Source organism: Poromitra crassiceps (assembly GCF_964638095.1).
Source record: "Poromitra crassiceps genome assembly, chromosome: 1".
NCBI lineage: Eukaryota > Metazoa > Chordata > Actinopteri > Beryciformes > Melamphaidae > Poromitra > Poromitra crassiceps.
The window spans coordinates 94,519,379-94,539,147 of record NC_139623.1 but is presented as its reverse complement, the minus strand read 5'-3'; the positions used below and the strand labels follow the sequence as shown (position 1 = coordinate 94,539,147).

At 45.9% G+C, this 19,769-nt stretch overlaps 1 protein-coding gene across 1 annotated transcript in view; it reads left to right on the top strand.

Annotated features, from left to right (window-relative positions):
- Positions 1-19,769, top strand: part of vps13b (vacuolar protein sorting 13 homolog B) — a 661,063-nt gene that overhangs the window by 75,568 nt on the left and 565,726 nt on the right. The window contains exons 8-11 of the mRNA XM_083634457.1: positions 6,992-7,272; positions 10,532-10,627; positions 12,835-12,957; positions 13,876-14,013. Of these exons, the coding sequence (XP_083490583.1) occupies positions 6,992-7,272; positions 10,532-10,627; positions 12,835-12,957; positions 13,876-14,013 (638 nt within the window). The remainder of the gene's footprint in view (positions 1-6,991; positions 7,273-10,531; positions 10,628-12,834; positions 12,958-13,875; positions 14,014-19,769) is intronic.

The following is a 19,769-nucleotide window of genomic DNA, read 5'->3' as shown; positions in this document are numbered from 1 at the left end:
GAAGTGGTGAACAGACAGATGATCTGTGACTGGAGAAGATGAAAGGGTGAGGAGTGTCAGTGTGTGTGCTTGTTTAGTCATGTTTTTTCCTCATTATGTCATAAGGCACCCTGTAAGTTTACAATTTGTATATAGAGTAGCCTTTTCTCAGCGGTCAGGTAACCAGCCCACCTCACTGTCTCCATAAACATGGAGGGACATCTACTGGCCTGAGAGGGCACTGCCTTCTTCTCTTGCTCCTCCTTTCTCTCTCTCTCTCACTCTCTCACGCACATACACTCTCTTGCTGTCTCTCATTCTCAATGTCAGTCAGTCAGTCACACCTACACTACTCATGTGTACCTGAGTTGGGCCTGGCTGACGTATCTCACCGCGTAGCTCCGCGGTGTCACACTGTGACTGTGACGTGTTAAGTTGTCCATTAATAAGATCCAGTCATAGAGGAGGCTTTGATTGCTGTGACGATGGAGCAGAGAGCGCTGGTGGTGGTGGGAGCACTTCACACCTGTGTGGTCACAGAGCTCAAATGTGCCGTACTTTTTGGCTGGTCCACATCGCTCTCTGGGAATTCTTTCACTCACTACTAGGGATTAACACTTCAAAGTCCCCTTAAGCCGGGCAGTTTTGATCACTTGATTTGTGCTTTTATTTGGATTGCCCCGCAAATTCACATCTCGGACTCGTCAGGCTGTGCTGTGAAGCGAAAGAGCTTAACGTGTTGACCTGACACCTCAAAGGCTTCCAGCAAGCGAGAAAAAAGGTTCCTAAAAGAGAAATGAGCGATAGAGTTGGACAGGGAGATGGGGGGAGGGGGGGGGAGCGAAACAGCCATAACATGGGATTTCCAACTGCCAATTCGCAAAGTGAAAGATTTAATTAAAATATGTCATAATTTTCACCGCCTAAGCCTCTGGGATTCCTCAGCTGTGACCTCACGGACGATATTGTTTTCTCGGCGAGGACGTGGGGCCGCTAGGAATGGGATTACACATTCTTGTGTATTGACATCAGCTTCCTCTCTCCCGGCGTGCATGGAAACAGACACGATGGGATGAGTTCAGAGGTGGGGATGAGCGACGGGAATGGTGGGATGGGGGGGGAGGTGATTTAGGGAACGTGTTACCCCCTGGGCGGGTGGGATGGGGGAGGTGATTTAGGGAACATGTTACCCCCCTGGGTGGGTGGGATGGGGGAGGTGATTTAGGGAATGTGTTACCCCCCTGGGCGGGTGGGATGGGGGGGTGATTTAGGAAACATGTTACCCCCCTGGGCGGGTGGGATGGGGAGGTGATTTAGGGAATGTGTTACCCCCCTGGGCGGGTGGGATGGGGGGGTGATTAGGGAATGTGTTACCCCCCTGGGCGGGTGGGATGGGGGGGTGATTAGGGAACGTGTTACCCCCCTTGGCGGGTGGGATGGGGGAGGTGATTTAGGGAATGTGTTACCCTCCTGGGCGGGTGGGATGGGGGAGTTGATTTAGGGAACGTTTTACCCCCCTGGGCGGGTGGGATGGGGAGGTGATTTAGGGAATGTGTTACCCCCCTGGGCGGGTGGGATGGGGGGGTGATTAGGGAACGTTTTACCCCCCTGGGCGGGTGGGATGGGGGAGTTGATTTAGGGAATGTGTTACCCCCCTGGGTGGGTGGGATGGGGGGGTGATTAGGGAACGTTTTACCCCCCTGGGCGGGTGGGATGGGGGAGGTGATTTAGGGAATGTGTTACCCCCCTGGGCGGGTGGGATGGGGGAGGTGATTTAGGGAATGTGTTACCCCCCTGGGGGGGTGGGATGGGGGAGGTGATTTAGGGAACGTGTTACCCCCCTGGGCGGGTGGGATGGGGGGGGGGGGGGTGATTTAGAGAACGTGTTACCCCCCTGGGCGGTTTGATGAAAAAGAGGAGAAACACAAGCTGCTTTCACACCGGCCTTGAAAGCCGTAAAATGCACGGAAAATGAGATCCGCGCCTCCGATGTGAAAGTTGTGAAGGCGGGTTGGTGGGTAATTGTTGTACGCCTTTCCTTCCGCCAGTGGACCTAGTCACAGCGCCGGGTTACCCTGCAACCCGCCTCCACCTGAAAGCGTAGGAGCGGCAAGCCAGAACGGTGCGAATGGACAGCTCATTCATAAAAACAAATACAGGGGAAATCACCTCATGCAGCAAGAAAGGTATAAGTGAAAGTAAAAAAGGTGGCCAGGAGGAATGCTCCGTGCCTAGTAAGTAGGTTAGGCTTTATGCTCAAACGATGTTGACATTAGTAGGTAAAATGAACGGATATAATAATAAGCTTCAGAGGACTATAGCTGTCTGTGGCGAGTTGGTCTGAGGATATTCCCTCTGGAAACGAGCTCCAGAACTGCAATCTGTCTAGCTAGCCAGTTGTGCATTCCCTTACAAAAACTACTAACGTTATAGTAGTCATGTGCATTTATAGCCTATACTATTCCCCCGACGAACGTTATGCAGACTGCAGCTGTTTGATATGCGGGCGTCGTCTTTCAGAACGGACGCTAATTAGGCTACTTCATGGGAATAATTAGCTTTACAAAAAACTGGAACCAAAAGATAAGAATTAGCCTTGTACCTAATAGGCTACATGATGGTCCATCTGTGATCCATAAAGTCGATCAGATGAATATTGAAAGCCTTGTTACCATGCTGCATGTGGACATCACTTTCGTGTTTTATCAGTTTGATCCTTAACGACCGCAGCTGCACGTCGTTGGCTGGCGTACATCGGCGATGTTTGGTTGTTGAATGAATTCGTTCATCATACAGTAGCTTAAGTAACAGGAGCTTGGTGGAAATGCCTCCGCCCTCCGCTCGCCTTTCAATCCAGGAGCGGTGGCTGTCACCTGAAAGCACACCCCAAGACGGGAATGTGGCGGTGCTGGTTGGCTGTGTGTGAAAGCAATTTCTGTGGCGAAGCTGCCTCTCTTTCATTGCCCAAATCACCACCATGCCAGCCCATTGGCTGACTGTCATCCCACTGGTCATCCCAACATTTACGTCCCCATCAACCTTGTGATGACCATGGTGGAGAGCCTTTTCCCTGCAGTTTTCTGGTGCTGATGCTCTCTTGACTTCCAGGTAGTGTCCCTTACAGTGGGCAGTGCTCCTGACACCCCCTAGCCTTACATCCCAAGTGCCTGAGGTGTGAGCAACCAGCCACCTGTATCTTCTGTCGCACAAACTGATTTCACCAACTAACAGTTGTTCCTGGACCAACATTTCTTCCTAGTATGGGCAGGAAAAACCCTGCCCCAAACTCATTTGATTGGTCGCCGCAATTGCTTCTTCCTGAAAACGTGCGACAAGTAAAAAAGATGTGGTTAAGATTAGGGTTAGGGTTTTCTTATCTAACAACGACCAGACCCAAACCCTAACCCTAACCAAATTGTTGTACTTGCCTAAACCTAACGTCTAACCCTAATGTTTCATAAAAATGTGTGTGGTTCGACCGGCAGTCGAACCCCAGTCCTCAGATTGGAAGGCGCGCGCCTTATCCATTAAGCTATATGACCAAGCACACCCTGAGCTGCACTTTTTTCACACCCTAACCCTAATCTTAACCACATTTTTTGTACTTGCCGCACGTTTTCAGGAAGAAGCAATTGTGGCGACCAATCAAATGAGTTCGGGGGCGGGGTTTTCCCAGCCGATACTAGGAAGAAATGTTGATCCAGGAACAACTGTTACTTGGTGAAATCAGATCGTGCATGTTCTGTCCACTTCCCCCAGCCTGGCTCTCATACAGTAGTCCCAGAGTCAGCCACTCCTAGCCTTCATCTACACCAGTGGTGCGCAACCAGTCGTTCAGGATCTTCTGGTAGATCTCAGGGTGCTTACCGCTAGATCCCCAAATCATTTTTGGACAATGTGTGTAACTTGTAGTGTCAGTGTCTCCCATTCCACCATTGCGTCAGTGCATGTTTGTTTTGTTGTCACATAGGCTACTGCCTGTCAAAACACTGACAGAAACTACCTGACGTCCTTGGCGGAGATACTTGCTTGTAGTAGTAGAGAATCTTTTTTTATCCCCCTTGGGGCAATTCATATGCAGTATAACAAAAATGTAATTTAAAAACATACAGACATGAAACAGTAAAAAGTAGGGATGTCTTAAAACATAGTACATTTAAAAGGACAGGAAACCATGTAAGTTAAAACAGAAAAAGGGGCATGAAGTAGGCTACTATTCGATTCAACAGTTCAGACAGCGAATAGCCTCAGGAACAAAGAATGGCTGTATTTGTTCCTGCAACAGCGGGGCATCCTATAGCTGCGCCCAGAAGGGAGGAGGGAAAACTCAGGGTAAAGAGGGTGATGTGGGTCACGCAGGACACCCTGAGCCTTCTTAAGAACCCTCTTCTTATATAGAAGACAGAGGTCATTCAAGTTACAGCCGGTGATTTTGGAGCTCGTCCTGACAATTTTCTTTAGCATGTTCTTGTTTGACAAGTTTAGGTTCCCAAACCAAGAAATAAATGCAAAGGTGAGGACTGACTCAATACAAGAAGAATAGAACATTTTCAAAAGTGACCTGGTGTAACTGGGCAGTCGCATGTGCATGATGGCTACAGGCCCTGACATACATGTGCATGATGGCTACAGGCCCTGACATACATGTGCATGATGGCTACAGGCCCTGACATACATGTGCATAATGACTACAGGCCCCGACATACATGTGCATGATGGCTACAGGCCCTGACATACATGTGCATGATGGCTACAGGCCCTGACATACATGTGCATGATGGCTACAGGCCCCGACATACATGTGCATGACGGCTACAGGCCCTGACATACATGTGCTTGATGGCTACAGGCCCTGACATACATGTGCTTGATGGCTACAGGCCCTGACATACATGTGCTTGATGGCTACAGGCCCTGACATGTGCATGATGGCTACAGGCCCTGACATACATGTGCTTGATGGCTACAGGCCCTGACATACATGTGCATGATGGCTACAGGCCCTGACATACTTTTGCTTGATGGCTACAGGCCCTGACATACATGTGCTTGATGGCTACAGGCCCTGACATACATGTGCATGATGGCTACAGGCCCTGACATACATGTGCATGATGGCTACAGGCCCTGACATACATGTGCATGATGGCTACAGGCCCTGACATACATGTGCATGATGGCTACAGGCCCTGACATACATGTGCATGATGGCTACAGGCCCTGACATGTGCATGATGGCTACAGGCCCTGACATACATGTGCATGATGGCTACAGGCCCTGACATACTTTTCCTGCGGCCGTTTGGAGTGTATGCATAGCCATTTGGATAGGACGTGCGTGCTCCAAACGGATGCAGGATACACACGGTCACGCATAGCCAACAGCACTCCAGCCAACCTTTCAGCGAATGGCTCTCCATAATAGCGTGGCACAGCTCAGCAAGATTTATTTAGATAGGTATCTGCCATGTCTGCTGATGATCATTTCAACAAAAACTAAACTTGCCTGACCTGAACATCGCCAACCTTGGCCTGTGCTGTCGGCCCATAGCTGCCTGACCTCCCCCTTCACCTCAGTCCCCTTGGCTTGTGAACAACTATCCGATGCAACCCCCAGTTTCTCTCCCCTCCTCTGTGCCCAGCCTTTCTGTGTTCCTGGCTGCGGTGGCCGAGGCCTGTGTGCCGGTGGGTCCAGCTGGGACAGCCCTGACCACAGTGATCCGCTGGGCCCGGCCAAGGCTCTCCTCTGTCAGGATGCCGGCTGACAGCATGTGCCCTCTGGCCTCCGCTGGAATGGGCTTCCTCAAACACACAGAGGCCGGCACAGATGCACAGACACACCGGCTCATACATGCAGATGCACATTCAAAGCACATATACTGTATCCAGGCATGTGTGCACGCACACACACACGCACATGCACGTACATGCACACGTGCACAGACACCAGCCAGCGATGTACACAGAGATCACACAACACACATGCGCTCAGTCACACACCTGCATGCGGAGTGTTGGCAGCAGCTACTGTGAATCTGCCTTGGCCTTCAGTGTGTCTGTGTGTTCAGTTGACAGCTGAAACAACGCACATTTGTATTAAACCAGCCTGAAGGCATGGACAGATTCATTTAGTGTGTTGCAATGGGCACAGACTGACACTTCCATAATCAAGTAGTCTCGCTGGCCAGCCTCCTCCCCTCCCTAACGTGCGAGGAGTCTGGCGGCGCAGGTCTCCATTGTGGAATTGCGATGGGCGGTGCTTAGCGGCAGTTCCCTTGGAAAATAGTTTCCAACAATCCAACTTGCCATTTTCAGTGTGTAGGTTTCTGCCGTTAGCTTGCTAGCTAGTTAGCGTTGTTGTTTTCACTGAGGCGGCAGGGCACTATTTACAGCAACACACAGGGAGGAGGAAGCCGCTCTGATTGACATGGTCGGAGCCAATGCCAGAGCTTGTAATAAGCCGGGAGCGGACATCCGGCAGCGACTGAAACAGTCGCTCCAATGGGAGAGCAGAGGAGGGCTTATCGCACAAGAGATGTCATAATGCACAATTGCTCAAGTGAGATCACTGATGACATCACTTCCGGGACTTTATGAAATCACTGATGACATAAATCAGTGATGTCACAATGCCGGGGTTTTATGGCATCACTGATGACATCATCAGTGGGACAAAAATTGAAACAAACAGAAACAGAGAAACATTGCCCACATGCTCCCTTTTATATATATACAGTATATATATAGATATAGATATAGATATAGATATAGATAGATAGATAGATAGATAGTGTTAGAATTGTGAAACGGCAATTCCAACATTATGTAATATGTACCTTTCAGCAGCAGGTTGTGGTGATACTTTTCAACTTAATATTTTTATGATACGCACAAATAATAATAACTTATTTTGACCCTCTCTTTTTTCCATCATCAACATAAGCTACTATGAGGCTGTTCATGTTGCATTATAATCAGTTGTGCTGTCCCCCCCCCCCCTCCCTTCCTCCAGGCATGGATGTGGATGTGGACAGTCAGGGGCTGGCGAGCCAGTACCCCAGCCCAGACCTCTACATGCAGCCTGGGGGGCCAGAGGAGGGAGACCAGGGCTGGGTGTCCTGGGCCTGGTCCTTCGTCCCAGCCATCGTAGGGGAAGAGGAAGAGGAAGGAGAGGAAGGCCTCTACCAACAGAGAGAGGCAGGGGGCAGCCCCAACAGCCCCCAACAACACACACCCAAAGACCCCATTGTCTCAATAGGCTTCTACTGCACCAAGGCCTCTGTCACATTTAAGGTACTGCAGCCATTTTCAAAACAAATCATTAGTAAATATCTTGTCTCTTGCATAAACAGTGCATCTTGTTTGTTAAGCACTTTGCAGAAAATATTTTCTCCCATGTGTGTGTATGTCCCCAGAGATTTAACTTAATGTTAAATATAAAAAGTACATGGCCATCCAAGGGTACATTTCATTCCCTGAATGTTTTGAAGATACAAGTGCTCTGCATTACATTGACAATAAATACATAATAATATAATATGAATGTGGAAATGCGGTGTTAATATAACCTTCCCACCATCAACGCTTTTGTAAATAAATAAAACAATAAAAAATAAAAGGTCTTTATGACAAAGAAAATCAATTACAATATGTACAATATGCTCAAAAATCCTTTTACCTGTTGAAAAATATAAGAATATGGATACATTTGAAGATAAGAATATGGATGTTGTTAATGTAGCTATGCATTACATAGAAGGTAGAACAAATTAGTATAGGAACTGATACAGAGAGTCAGGAAATTCTTGCACATAATGTGCGGCATTGAATTTCAAGATTTAAGATACGGTTGTGTTAGCAGTTAGGAATTTTTTCCTCACTAACATTAGTGTTGTTTTAATTCACACCCACTGCCCACCCCATCCCTAGATCTTTTTTTGTTGTTGTATGTGTGGTAATTTTCAGTTTGAGTCTCAAAGAACAGCTTGATCCCCAGGAAGTCTCAATCCTCTTTGTCTTTGTGTGCGGTACAGGGGAGGGTAGAGTAACCGCTAACTGCCGTCTCGGGTCACATTAATGTTTTAAACATTAAACATGGTATGATGACTATTCAGAAACGGATCCCAAACTTTAATCCTGCCTGCTCACTCGGAATAGTTGGAATTCATCTGCGTTTCCCCTCAGGTTCAGCCTCCTCAGATCACATTTCTGTGTGTGTGTGTGTGTGTGTGTGTGTGTGTGTGTGTGTGTGTGTGTGTGTGTGTGTGTGTGTGTGTGTGTGTGTGTGTGTGTGTGTGTGTGTGTGTGTGTGTGTGTGTGTGTGTGTGTGTGTGTGTGTGTGTGTGTGTGTGTGTGTGTGCGTGCGTGCGTGCGTGCGTGCGTGCGTGCATGGGTTGGGACTGTGTGATCAGTGAAGGGGAGGCATGTCTCAGGCCAAATAGAGCCTGGTGCTTTTCTAATAATGTTTAAATTGTTCCTGTAGTGTTTTAGTTCTTTTAATCAATTAATTGCCTCTCGTCTGGAGTACGGTAATTGCAGACAGCTGAAAGGATGGCGTTTTAAATGTTCTCCCCTCTCGCATACGCGGAAGTATTTAGTTTGAGGGGATTTCTTGTCTTTGAACAGCCACTGCATGAACCTGAGTTTGACATGCACGTGAAATCAGAGAGGTATTTTTAGCTTGCTGATGCATTACTCCCCAGATCTTTTTGATCAGAAAAATTGGCAGTATACTTTAATGACTTTTACACACATTATGCATAGTTGAGCGCTGACCATTTGTTCCCCCTTCACGTCTGTACACCTGCCAAGCGGTTATTGCATACCAAATTTCATGCCATTTTTTTTTTCAGAAACATAGTGTCTTTATGTTTTATATTTTTGGTATTGTGATTAATTTCAACAATAGCAAATTTAATGTTCCTTTTTCAACTTTTCCATCAGATCCGTTCCACCTTGGTACATTTCTGAGAAATGGACATAAAACCAAAGTACCCAGAAATTCACTTCCAACATTTATAAAATTTCCAAAATGCCTCATAAAGAATCACTTGATTTGTGTTGGATGCCCAAACCCCTAAAATGGGCTAAGAACAAAAGAAAGGCGCGGTAGCAGGCTAGCTAGCAGCAGTAGCTTTGTGTATTGTTGGCTGGCTGAGGCGTTTGGGTTGGTGCTCCACTACTCCTCCGTTCTCTCGGCCCAGTATGTTGTTTTAGGCCCGGGTACAGTCAGCAGAGCCCCACCAGGCTTGCTCGGTCCACGCCAAGGCGGCCATGTTGTCTCTGGATAAACCATCAGTGTGTTTCTCTCGGTCTGATGGGCAGCTCTTCAAAGGCAATGCTGGCGCGCGCTGACGTCAAACGTCAAACAAAGCAATTCTTTCGTCAGAGAGTTTAACATCCTCCATCGCCGCTGCTCCCAGGGCCTGATGGGATGTGTGATGGGGTGGGGGTCCCTGCACGTGATGAAACTATCAGAATCCAAAGAGGGGGAAAGGAGCGAGGGTGAGAGAGGCCGCTCCATCAGGAGGGATAATAAGGCACAGCTGCTTCTCGCCCTGCACCTGCTTCCTGTGTTAAAGTTGAATAGGTTGGGGCTGCACAGTTCTGCTCTGCAGCCACAACTCAAGCCTAAAGCATCACACCCCACTCTAGCCCTACCACCAAACCCTGGCTGGGCTCACTCTTTATGCCCAGACTACCTACCTACACACGCAGGCTCAATCTCCTGATGAACCATCTCACTGTGCAGTGGTTGATGTCCTGAAACAAACAAACAAACAAACAAACACAGGAGAGGGCCTCCTCTTGAATCAGAGGAGTGGCTGTCATGTGGTTTGATGTATGTCTTTGGCCCCCTTCCAGACTTGGAAGAGAAAACAAAACAAGCAGAAAGGATCAGTGCATCCAAAGGCTGGCATCTTGTCTCTGATCTACAAAATGACATCTTCCCTCTCCTCAATGTTATTGTTTCGGGGCTTAAACATTATTCTCCAGGGCCTCATTGTCCTCCATTTCCAAAAACTTGCATAGCTTTGTTTATCTCCTCAATCATGCATCGGTCGTCACTCAATTGCATGCACACACGCGCAAGACTCAAACAATCAAAGTTTATGACGTTCTACTTTTGTGACATCCATATTATTATTATTATTATTATCATCATCATTGTTATTATTATTATTATTATTATTATATTGTTTGTTCTCACAAATTAAATGTGATTGTCATTTCCCTTGTCCTCCCAAAACATCTTTAAGAGTGTCCTTCTAGCATTGTCATGACACCTAAAATGTAACACAAAATTAAACCGCTTTGCGGCATTAGTTGTGGCATTTCACTTACAGGATTTAACATTTAATTATTGCGTATAGTGAGTAAAATGTAATGGTATCATTTGATGACTGCTATGCTTATTCTAACTCTTTCACACTGAAAGGCATAATATCCATTACTGGGTTTTTCTTTATTTTTGTAACTTGTAGGATTATATGACTTCATTCTTGATTATTCTGGTGAATATAAAATTCCTTGACCCTGTGCTGTCTCTCAGCTGACAGAGACCCAGTCAGAGAGCAGCTACTACAGTCCCCAGAAGGTGAAGTCCAGGGAGGTTCTGTGTTTGGAGAAAGAGGGAATCACTATTGAGGTAAGACTCTAGCCCTTAATACAGGGGTGTCAAACTCATTTTAGTTGATGGGCCACATGGGGCTCAATTTGGTCTGAGGTGGGCCAGACAATCAATGCATATTAATAACCCCTAAATAACAACACTTCCAAAGGTTCCTTCTTCTTTTAGGGTAAAGGCCTACAGGTACAATTTAAGAACACAGTTCTATGGTTACCAAATCTACTGTCTGTCGTAGGGTTATCTCAGCTACCGCAGGCCTATCAAATTAAATCTACTAAGAATACAGTTTCACATAGGGTTATGTCAGCTACCACAGGCCTATCATCATATCAAATCTACTATCTCTAACTGTGTATTACAATTCACGCCAACTGTGCAATTCTTCTCTATAGTCAAGGGTAATGAAAATAGTTTACCATTTACTAGTAATGAATTCAGAAAACACGAATAGGCTACTTAATATTGTAACCTGCTCCTGGAACCTGGCACCTCAGCCTTCACAACTGCATCAATATTAGGTGTCAAATCCTGAGTTTGCACTCACTCACTGCAATTTCCACACTTTGCGAAGTCATCCTGTGTTCTGGATTGGACCCTTTAGCCAGCCGGTTCTGGTAATACTTTAATACCTCCCATTTTTGAGAGTTTCTTGAAAAGTGATATAGAGATTGTAACCAATATTAATAAAATTAATTGTTATTATTTTAAAAACAACATAAATTTAATACCCAACCATTGGTTTCTTAACCACAGCCACTGATTTTGCGGGTGGTGTCGGCCCACTACATTTGTATCTGTGTGTAGTTACCTTTCTACCCATCATGACTAGAACAGACCTGAAAACATCCCTTATTTCTCCGACAGTTCAATGATCTGTCCTCCTTTCTGATCCTCCAGTATATTATCAACTCCTTATTATTAGGTTTAGAGAGCTCTGTGGTCAGGGGTTCTCCTTAATTCTTTCCCTAAGTGCGTTTGTGAAGCCTCTCCAGGTCACTAATCCCTGGCCTGGGTGAACATAGTGGAATCTAGGCCTGAGTCGGGCCCAACTCTGATCATTTCCGCCTTTCCCTCTCGGCGTAGAAAATATTTTTATACCTTATTCTCTGATTACCTGGTTGGAGTAGGGAAGGGGTTTTCTGCTCCTAAGCTTTCTACCAGATGTGAGAATCCTGAAAGATTTCCAATTCCAATTTCTGTAATTTATGCTTTTGCTGGAAGAGGGAGAGAGCAGTCTGAACCGGGACCAAAAGTGAGAGCGGTGAAAGGCAAAGGGATGGCTAGTAAAACAGGGAAAGCTAGGCCTTGTAATTATTGTGTGGTGAAACGTAAAGTTTTATTGGATTGTTCTCTGTTTAGTTGTCTGCTGGGTGAAGCGAAGGCACGGTGAGTTAAGGGAAACGTGGTTACAGGGGCTGTTGCAATGCTACCACACACATGCACGCATACACACACACACACACACACACACACACACACACACGTGTGCGCGCACACACGCACACACACACACACACACACACACACACACACACACACACACACACACACACACACACACACACACACACACACAGCACTCTAAGGGGGAAGGGGAAAGTGGAAACCGTCTGACCCCTGCTCTTTTTTTTATCACAATGAAATGAGCCTATAACCTCACCAACACCGCAAACCAGTGTAGCCTCAAACTGGTCATGGTGTAGAAGTACGGTACATTGTTTGTGATAAGTCAATAATATATTGGGTCTTAAAACCTTCATTAATTTCAGATTTTATGTTTTATTGGGATGTAAAAAGGTAATTTTAGTCAAATTAATTTCTGTGAATTATTGCACTGTTATAGTTTTACTAGGCTTATATTGACTGCACCAAGGCATATTACGCCTTGGGTGTTCTCATCGCAGAGGAAAGGCTTCTGAATTACTGGCACTCTCCCCCATAGCCTTTTGTTCAATTTTACCATCATGAATGGCCTCACGTCTTCTCCCCAAGTTCCTTTATCATCTAGCCAAGTGTAATAATATCCATTGTAATGAACTAATGGGCTTCCTATTATATTAACTGTACAAGCTCTTGTTTTCCTTACTTTCATCATTCAGAGCAAGAGACTCCAGAGACTTTTTCCACTTTCCACATTGTTCTTTACCTACAGATGTGTCTGTAAATGTGGTTTGACCCGCTCTCCCTCTCCTCTCCCTCTCCTCTCCCTCTCCTCTCTCTTGCAGGTGCTGATGATGGGGGAGCCCTTCTTCGACTGTCAGATTGGCTTTGTGGGCTGCCGGGCGCTCTGCCTGAAAGGCATCATGGGAGTGCGGGACTTTGAGGAAAACATGAACCGACGTGAAGAGGTAAGAGACAGACTAAAAAGCTCAAGGAGAGACGAGAAGAGAGAGAGGAAATACTCAAGAGAGAGAGATTAAAAGAGAATCTAAAAACGCAGAAGAAGAGATCAGTTTCACCTAAACCTTCCCTCCTGCTGCCTCTAAAGCTCCCAGCCACTTTCACAAGGAGGCAGAGTTGTGGTCTGCTTTGTTTGTGGAAGAGCCTGATCCAACTGCCTTTTGCAATTCACCATAATGTTCTGTGTTAGCCACATACTGTACATGTCTGAAGTCACCGTGTCGACAGCGGTCTCACCATCCACTGTACAGTGTTGTACAGTACAAGACTCGGGGCTCCATTGAAGTCAATATATTTCCTCAACTGTGTATTTGTATAATGTAATATTATATCATACACTTAATGTACATTTGATTATGTTTGCATTTATGATTAATGGTTGTTACCTTATAACTTAAAGGTTGTGCACATTGGCAGTTATTAGCACTATAATGATGCTAACAATACTCAGCATAATGTCACGTAATACCCATTTCACAATCAGATATAAAGCACACACAGATTAATCATCGAGTCTGCCTGTATATGTGATCCAACATGGAAAAACAAACACATTGTGGGATTCCCCCCCCCCCCCATAGATTATTTTTAATTGGTTATTTTTTCTGCACTGGGCCTTGGTATATTACATGATGGGGGACACTAAATTATTTTGTTTGATTTATTACTTATTGAACCAAAATAGTGCATTTTGAGTAAACCTTTTCTGATATGGCTCTCCTGTAAAATTCATGCTCTTGGTTACATTTGTAAGTTTGTAAATTCTGAAATATCTTGAAATATTTGACTTGATACTAATTTGATATTTGACACTGCCTCTCTCTGCCTGTGTCTGTGTCTCACCTCGGCCTCTCTGTCGTCTGCAGGATGCCGTGTTCTTCAGCTGCGGGGAGAGCCTAAGCAGCAAGGGAATGACCTACTTGACCAACTCCCTGTTTGACTACCGCAGTCCAGAGAACAACGGAGTCAGAGCTGAGTTCATCCTGGATGCCACCAACCACAAGGTCACAGTGAACTGAGACAGAAAATGAGATAGAAATGCAACACATCTGAACGAAATAGTAGCTCCTCAAACTAGAAATAATTGCCATGCGGTTGTATGCCTCCGCCAACAAGTCAAGTTGCAGGTCTACATCCATGTCTGTCCAGACTCATACAAGCACAAATACCTTGAAGCCCACCACGCAGCGGTGTGGACATTCAGTTTTATGGCACTTTAAGCAATGTTTGGGGGTACCTCAACAACACGGCTAATCATTTTCAACATGGAAAATGGTCCTACCCCTAAACCACCCACATCCTCACAACCACTCCCCCTACCCACCCCTCGAAACACGACTCTCTACGACCTATCCTTAGCTACAGCCCCTTTCCCCTAGCCCCACCCTTCCCTCTCCGTGCCCCCTCCCACCACCCATATCTGTCCACCCCTCGAACCCCGTTCTGTCATATCTGTCCACCCCACCCACATCCTGCTAGCCACTCCCCAACCCACCCCTCGAATCCCCACTCCCTACGACCTTCCTATCCTTGGCTATGGCCCCTTTCCCCCCGCCCCCCTTTCTTGACCCCCCTCCCACCACCCACATCCCCCTAGCCACTCCCTCTACCCACTGCTCAAACCCAACTCTCTACAACCTTCCTATCCCTAGCTATGGCCCCTTTTCCCTAGCCCCTCCCTTTTCCATCACCATGCCCCCTCCCACCACCCACATCCCCCAGCCACTCCCACGCCCCGAATCCCAACTCTACGGCCTTCCTATCCCTAGCTATGGCCCGTTTTACCCAGCCCCACCCCCATTCCTTCATGGAACAAATGGACGTGAAGTCAGAGTGACCTTGAACTTTGACCCTTTGACCACCAAAAACTAATCAGTTCATCCTTGAGCCCAAGTGGATGTTTGAGCCAAATTTGAAGAAATTCCCTCAAGGCGTTCCTGAAATATCACGTTAACGAGCATGGAACGGGCGGTCGTGAGGTCACAGTGACCTTGAACGTTGACCACCAATTCAATCAGTTCATCCTTGAGTCCAAGTGGAGGTTCCGTCAAGGCATTCCTGAGATATCGCGATAAGGAGCATCGGAGCTTTTGCAAAATGACAGGAGGCCAGGGTCCAGTTAATAAACAAACATTAATAGTATTCATTTTTCTGTAGCGGATTATAGGTATTTGGGGTGTCAGCCGGAGTTTAGTCTGACAATTATGTGCACACAGGATAGTTCGGTTAAGTTAGTTAATACATGTAAGTACCTGGGTGGCGAGCAGGCGGAGATATTTGAGAATTTAGCTGGAGCTCAGCCAAACTTTATAGTTTTCATTGTGAATTAGAAAATGGCCAGGGGGCCACTTGGCACTCTTATCGTGGGCCGCAAGTTGAGTATAGAGTACTAGTACTAGTCGTAGAGAGTCAGGATTCGAGTGGTGGGGTGGGCCAGTGGCCTGGGGGGATGTTGGTGGTTTAGGGCTAGGGGTAGGACCATTTCCCATGTTGAAAACGATTAGCCATGTTGTTGAGGGACCCCCAAACATTGCCTAAAGGCTGAATGGCCACACCACTGCACCGTGGGTTCAAGGTATTTGTGCTTGTGTGAGTCTGGACAGACATGGATGTAGACTGCAACTTGACTTGTTGGCAGAGGCATACAAGCACCAGGCGGTTATTTATAGTCCTTAATGAAAAGTTTTCCTCTCAACTTGGCGGTATCCACTCAATCAGAACAAGGGAAAAAGTATTTCCCACCAGTTCTCACACTGCAGACGCAGCTACAGTAGCAGGGAGAGCAGAGAGAAGCCAAGCCATGGTCTGCCTGATTAGTGCAAGCACCTCAGAAAGCCAATAAGGCTCAAGGGCAGGGGACAATTGGAGGCTAAGGAAAAAGGATGGCAGCGGCCTTGGGTCGGAGATATACTTGCTTTTAACTACATGTTTGTGTGCGCATGATGGCTGCCTTGCGTATCCTGTGTCCATTTGGAGCGTATGCGTTAATTTGGATAGGACATGCACAACCGATGTTCCAGACTAGGGATGCAAATTTTTATCAATTTTCTTAATCGATTAATTGGTCAGGTTAACGATCAATTAACCGATTAATCATTATATTAAAAACTGCTTTTGACATACAAAATACAAAATACAAAATGCAGGGTTTTACACCTGTCTTTAAGCCTACCCAACAAGTTGATCAACCAACTAAATGTCCTGCATTAGCTGTCATTGTGCTTGTGGACGTGAGATATTTCAACATTGTATTACAATGTTTACAATGAACACTGTCTTTTTGGGTGTAATTCTCCCACCCTGGACTTTCTGTCTGCTAGCTTGGTTTTCTTCTTCCTCTGTATAAGCAGTGAAAGTTACATTTTGCCCTTGTGGTGTTAAATAATTTCAGAAAAGAAAAGAAAAATGATAAAATAGCACATAGCCTACATTGTCGATTAATCGGTTAACATATAGTTTGATCGATCAAATCCTTAATGATCGATTAATCGATTGTCGATTAATCATTAACATCCCCGAGTGGAGCGGTGATAATTACCGCTCCTCACTCATGGAGCGGCCCTTTCCACCTGCTCCATCACTCACGGCTGCTCCAGACCGCTCCCCGCTCGACACAGATTTCACCGCTCCGCTCCAAAGAATAAAAAAGATAAAAAGGCCAGGCGTTTTAATTTGTGTTTAAACGCCTGGGCAATGGGCATTGCTCACTACAAATAACATGAGCTCAGCAGAGTCGGCTGCATGTTCATTGTGTCTTTATGTGTGGCTTGTGCGCCAAGGGGAAAATGACGAATGCTGGCAGAAAAAAATAGATACTTACAATTCTCTCATGAATTATCAGACTAAATTGGTCGGATTCGATGTATATAGATTAATAGAAACGAATGAAAAAAAGCTGATAAATAAAATGTGTGCTTGTGCAACGAAATTCAACTTCAAACAGAGCGGCATCACTCAGCGCGGCTCTCAGTACGCTGCGTAATTACGCACGCAGCAGCCCCGCTGCTGAGATGCAGGAGCGCGAGGCAGAAAAGGAATAAGTACATTATACCGCTTATTACATGTTCAATAATAGCCTGAGGAGTCTCAGGCTATTATTCAACATGTTTTTATTACATGAATAAACAAACGTTTGTCTGTCTTCAGTCAGGGTCCATGAGTCTCTTCCTTCTCGTCTCGCAGCAGCTGGCGAGCATGGCCACGCACTGATGCATTCTGGTTCCAACATGTTGTGATCGAAACTGGAGCGGGACTGAGCGTGTGAACAGTGCCGCTCCAACTTTCGCTCCGGTACCGCTCACCGCTCAAGCCAAAAGGCCCCCGCTCGCTCCCCGCTCCGCTCCGCTCACATGCTCTGCTCCAGACGCAGGATACGCATGCAAATGCATAGCTAAAAGCGAAAAGATTTCCGGCCTTAGTGTAATTAATTATGACTGATTATTTGAGTAAAGAATTAACTGATTTTTTTTTGTCTTGCCATCATCCTCCTTGTTATGATAAAATTGTATCTATAAATGGGTTATAAGCGTTGCTTATAGGGCTTGTGCTACAAATGTAACCACTGATTGACTGACAACATAATTGAAAGCCATGTTCTGGCTTATCTCCCATAACGGCCTTTGGTCAGTCCAACTTATTGAGCTACTAAGCCATTAGGATCAGTGTGGGCTTGCCTGTCTGCCAGAGCTGAAACACTGACCTGCACACCTCATTGATATAGCTACTGTTTTACTGTGTTCTGTTGTATTTTAGGTGAAAAATTACCAATGCAATATTTTATCAGTAAAAACAATGTGATACAATGATACTAAAAACAATGTGTATACTGCCCTCCTTAAGGTGTAGCAACCAAAAGTAGACAGCTAGCCAAACTCCATTCACAGAAGACATCAGAGTCAGGATATAGCCTCCAAGCTCCAAATGTTTATTGCAGACTCAGGTGCATGTAGACGTGAAAATGGAGTGAAACTGAAAAGACAGAATACAGCATATTACTGTAGTGTTCGTTACAGGTACCAGTTACCAGTGATGTCATCATTCATGATGTCAAAAGTGATGTCATAAGGGTGCACACACACACACGTGCGCACACACACACACACACACACACACATACACACACACACACACACACACACGTGCGCACACACACACAAGGAGGCATTGTGACAAGACTGATCAGTGATGTCATAGGGGGACACACACTGATGATGTCATCAGTGATGATATAATGGGGCGCACACACACACACACACACACACAAGGAGGCATTGTGACATCACTGATGCAATAACATTTAGTGAGCAACACACACACACACACACACACACACACACACACACACACCTGTACGCGCCAGTAGGGCAGGCGAGGCCGTGCTACAGGGCGCGCTCGATGCCTAGTGCTTATCAAAAGATCCCAACTTACAGACAATGCTTTAGACAATGAGGATGGCAGCAGATGATTGTCTTGTGTTCTGGTAGGGCGTAAAAGGTCTTGACTCTGGATGTTTCCTAACTTCAGAAGAAGGCACGGTCGCTCTTAACATGTCACTAGCGGGCCATGTGACTTCAAACAACCAATGAGCATGCAAACAACAGACCATGTGACCCCAAACAACAAATGAGCATGCAAACATTCAAATTAGGCGACATTCATTCGGAAGATGCTACAACTTCACATGCAACAACCATCTAGAAGGTGCTAGAAACCTATCAAACTAAATGCTATAGAGGGTGCCAGAAACCACAATATAGAAGATAAATGCCTGGAAGGCAGAACAATGTGATATAATGAGATTCAATCTTTTTCTTTTCAACTTCCATCTGGATGATCTTGAAGTTTGTGAAGAATGATGTATCTTGCCACGATCTAAACTGGATTACTACTATGCATACATAGTTCTTTTGCCAACCTACCGTACAGTGACTTTCTTCTACGAAATATCTTGTCTAAAAATCACTGCCACATACAGCGTATTTCAATCATCCTTGTCTCTACCACCCAGCTGCTGGCTGCAGTACAGGAATGTTGCTGGTATCTAGCTAGTAGTGCTAAAGCCATTATCACTGAAAAGCCTCAGCTCCCTTCATCAGCCATCACAGCTCTAGTGTTGACTCTGCTCAGAAATGTTCATGACCCTCAGTGAAGCAACTATTTGGACATCCATCCAGCCATCCATCCATCCATCCATCTATTCATACTTGAAAGTCTAAGAAGTCAAAGGCCTTAGTGTTAATTCATTAACGGTTTTGAAACTAGTCACTGGCTTTGATCCAAAAGCATGCCAGTGCCATTAGAGGTCCCTTAATATATATTACTCATTAACCCGCCTTTCTGATAAGGCTCTATTGAAATTGCTGTTTAGAGACCTCTCTCTCTCCCCCCCAACCCCCACCCACTCTCTCTCTATCTCGCTCCCTCTCACTCTGTTTCTTGCTCACATTTTCTCTCTCTCATCTTGGTTTGATGTGCGATAGAAGTACCATCACACACACCAGAACAGTCATATAGAAGTACCATCACCCACACCAGAAGAGTCATAACCTTTACCATCACCCACACCAGAAGAGTCATAACCTTTACCATCACCCACACCAGAAGAGTCATAACCTACCATCACCCACACCAGAAGAGTCATAACCTTTGATAGAAGTACCATCACCCACACCAGAACAGTCATAACCTACCATCACCCACACCAGAACAGTCATAACCTACCATCACCCACACCAGAAGAGTCATAACCTACCATCACCCA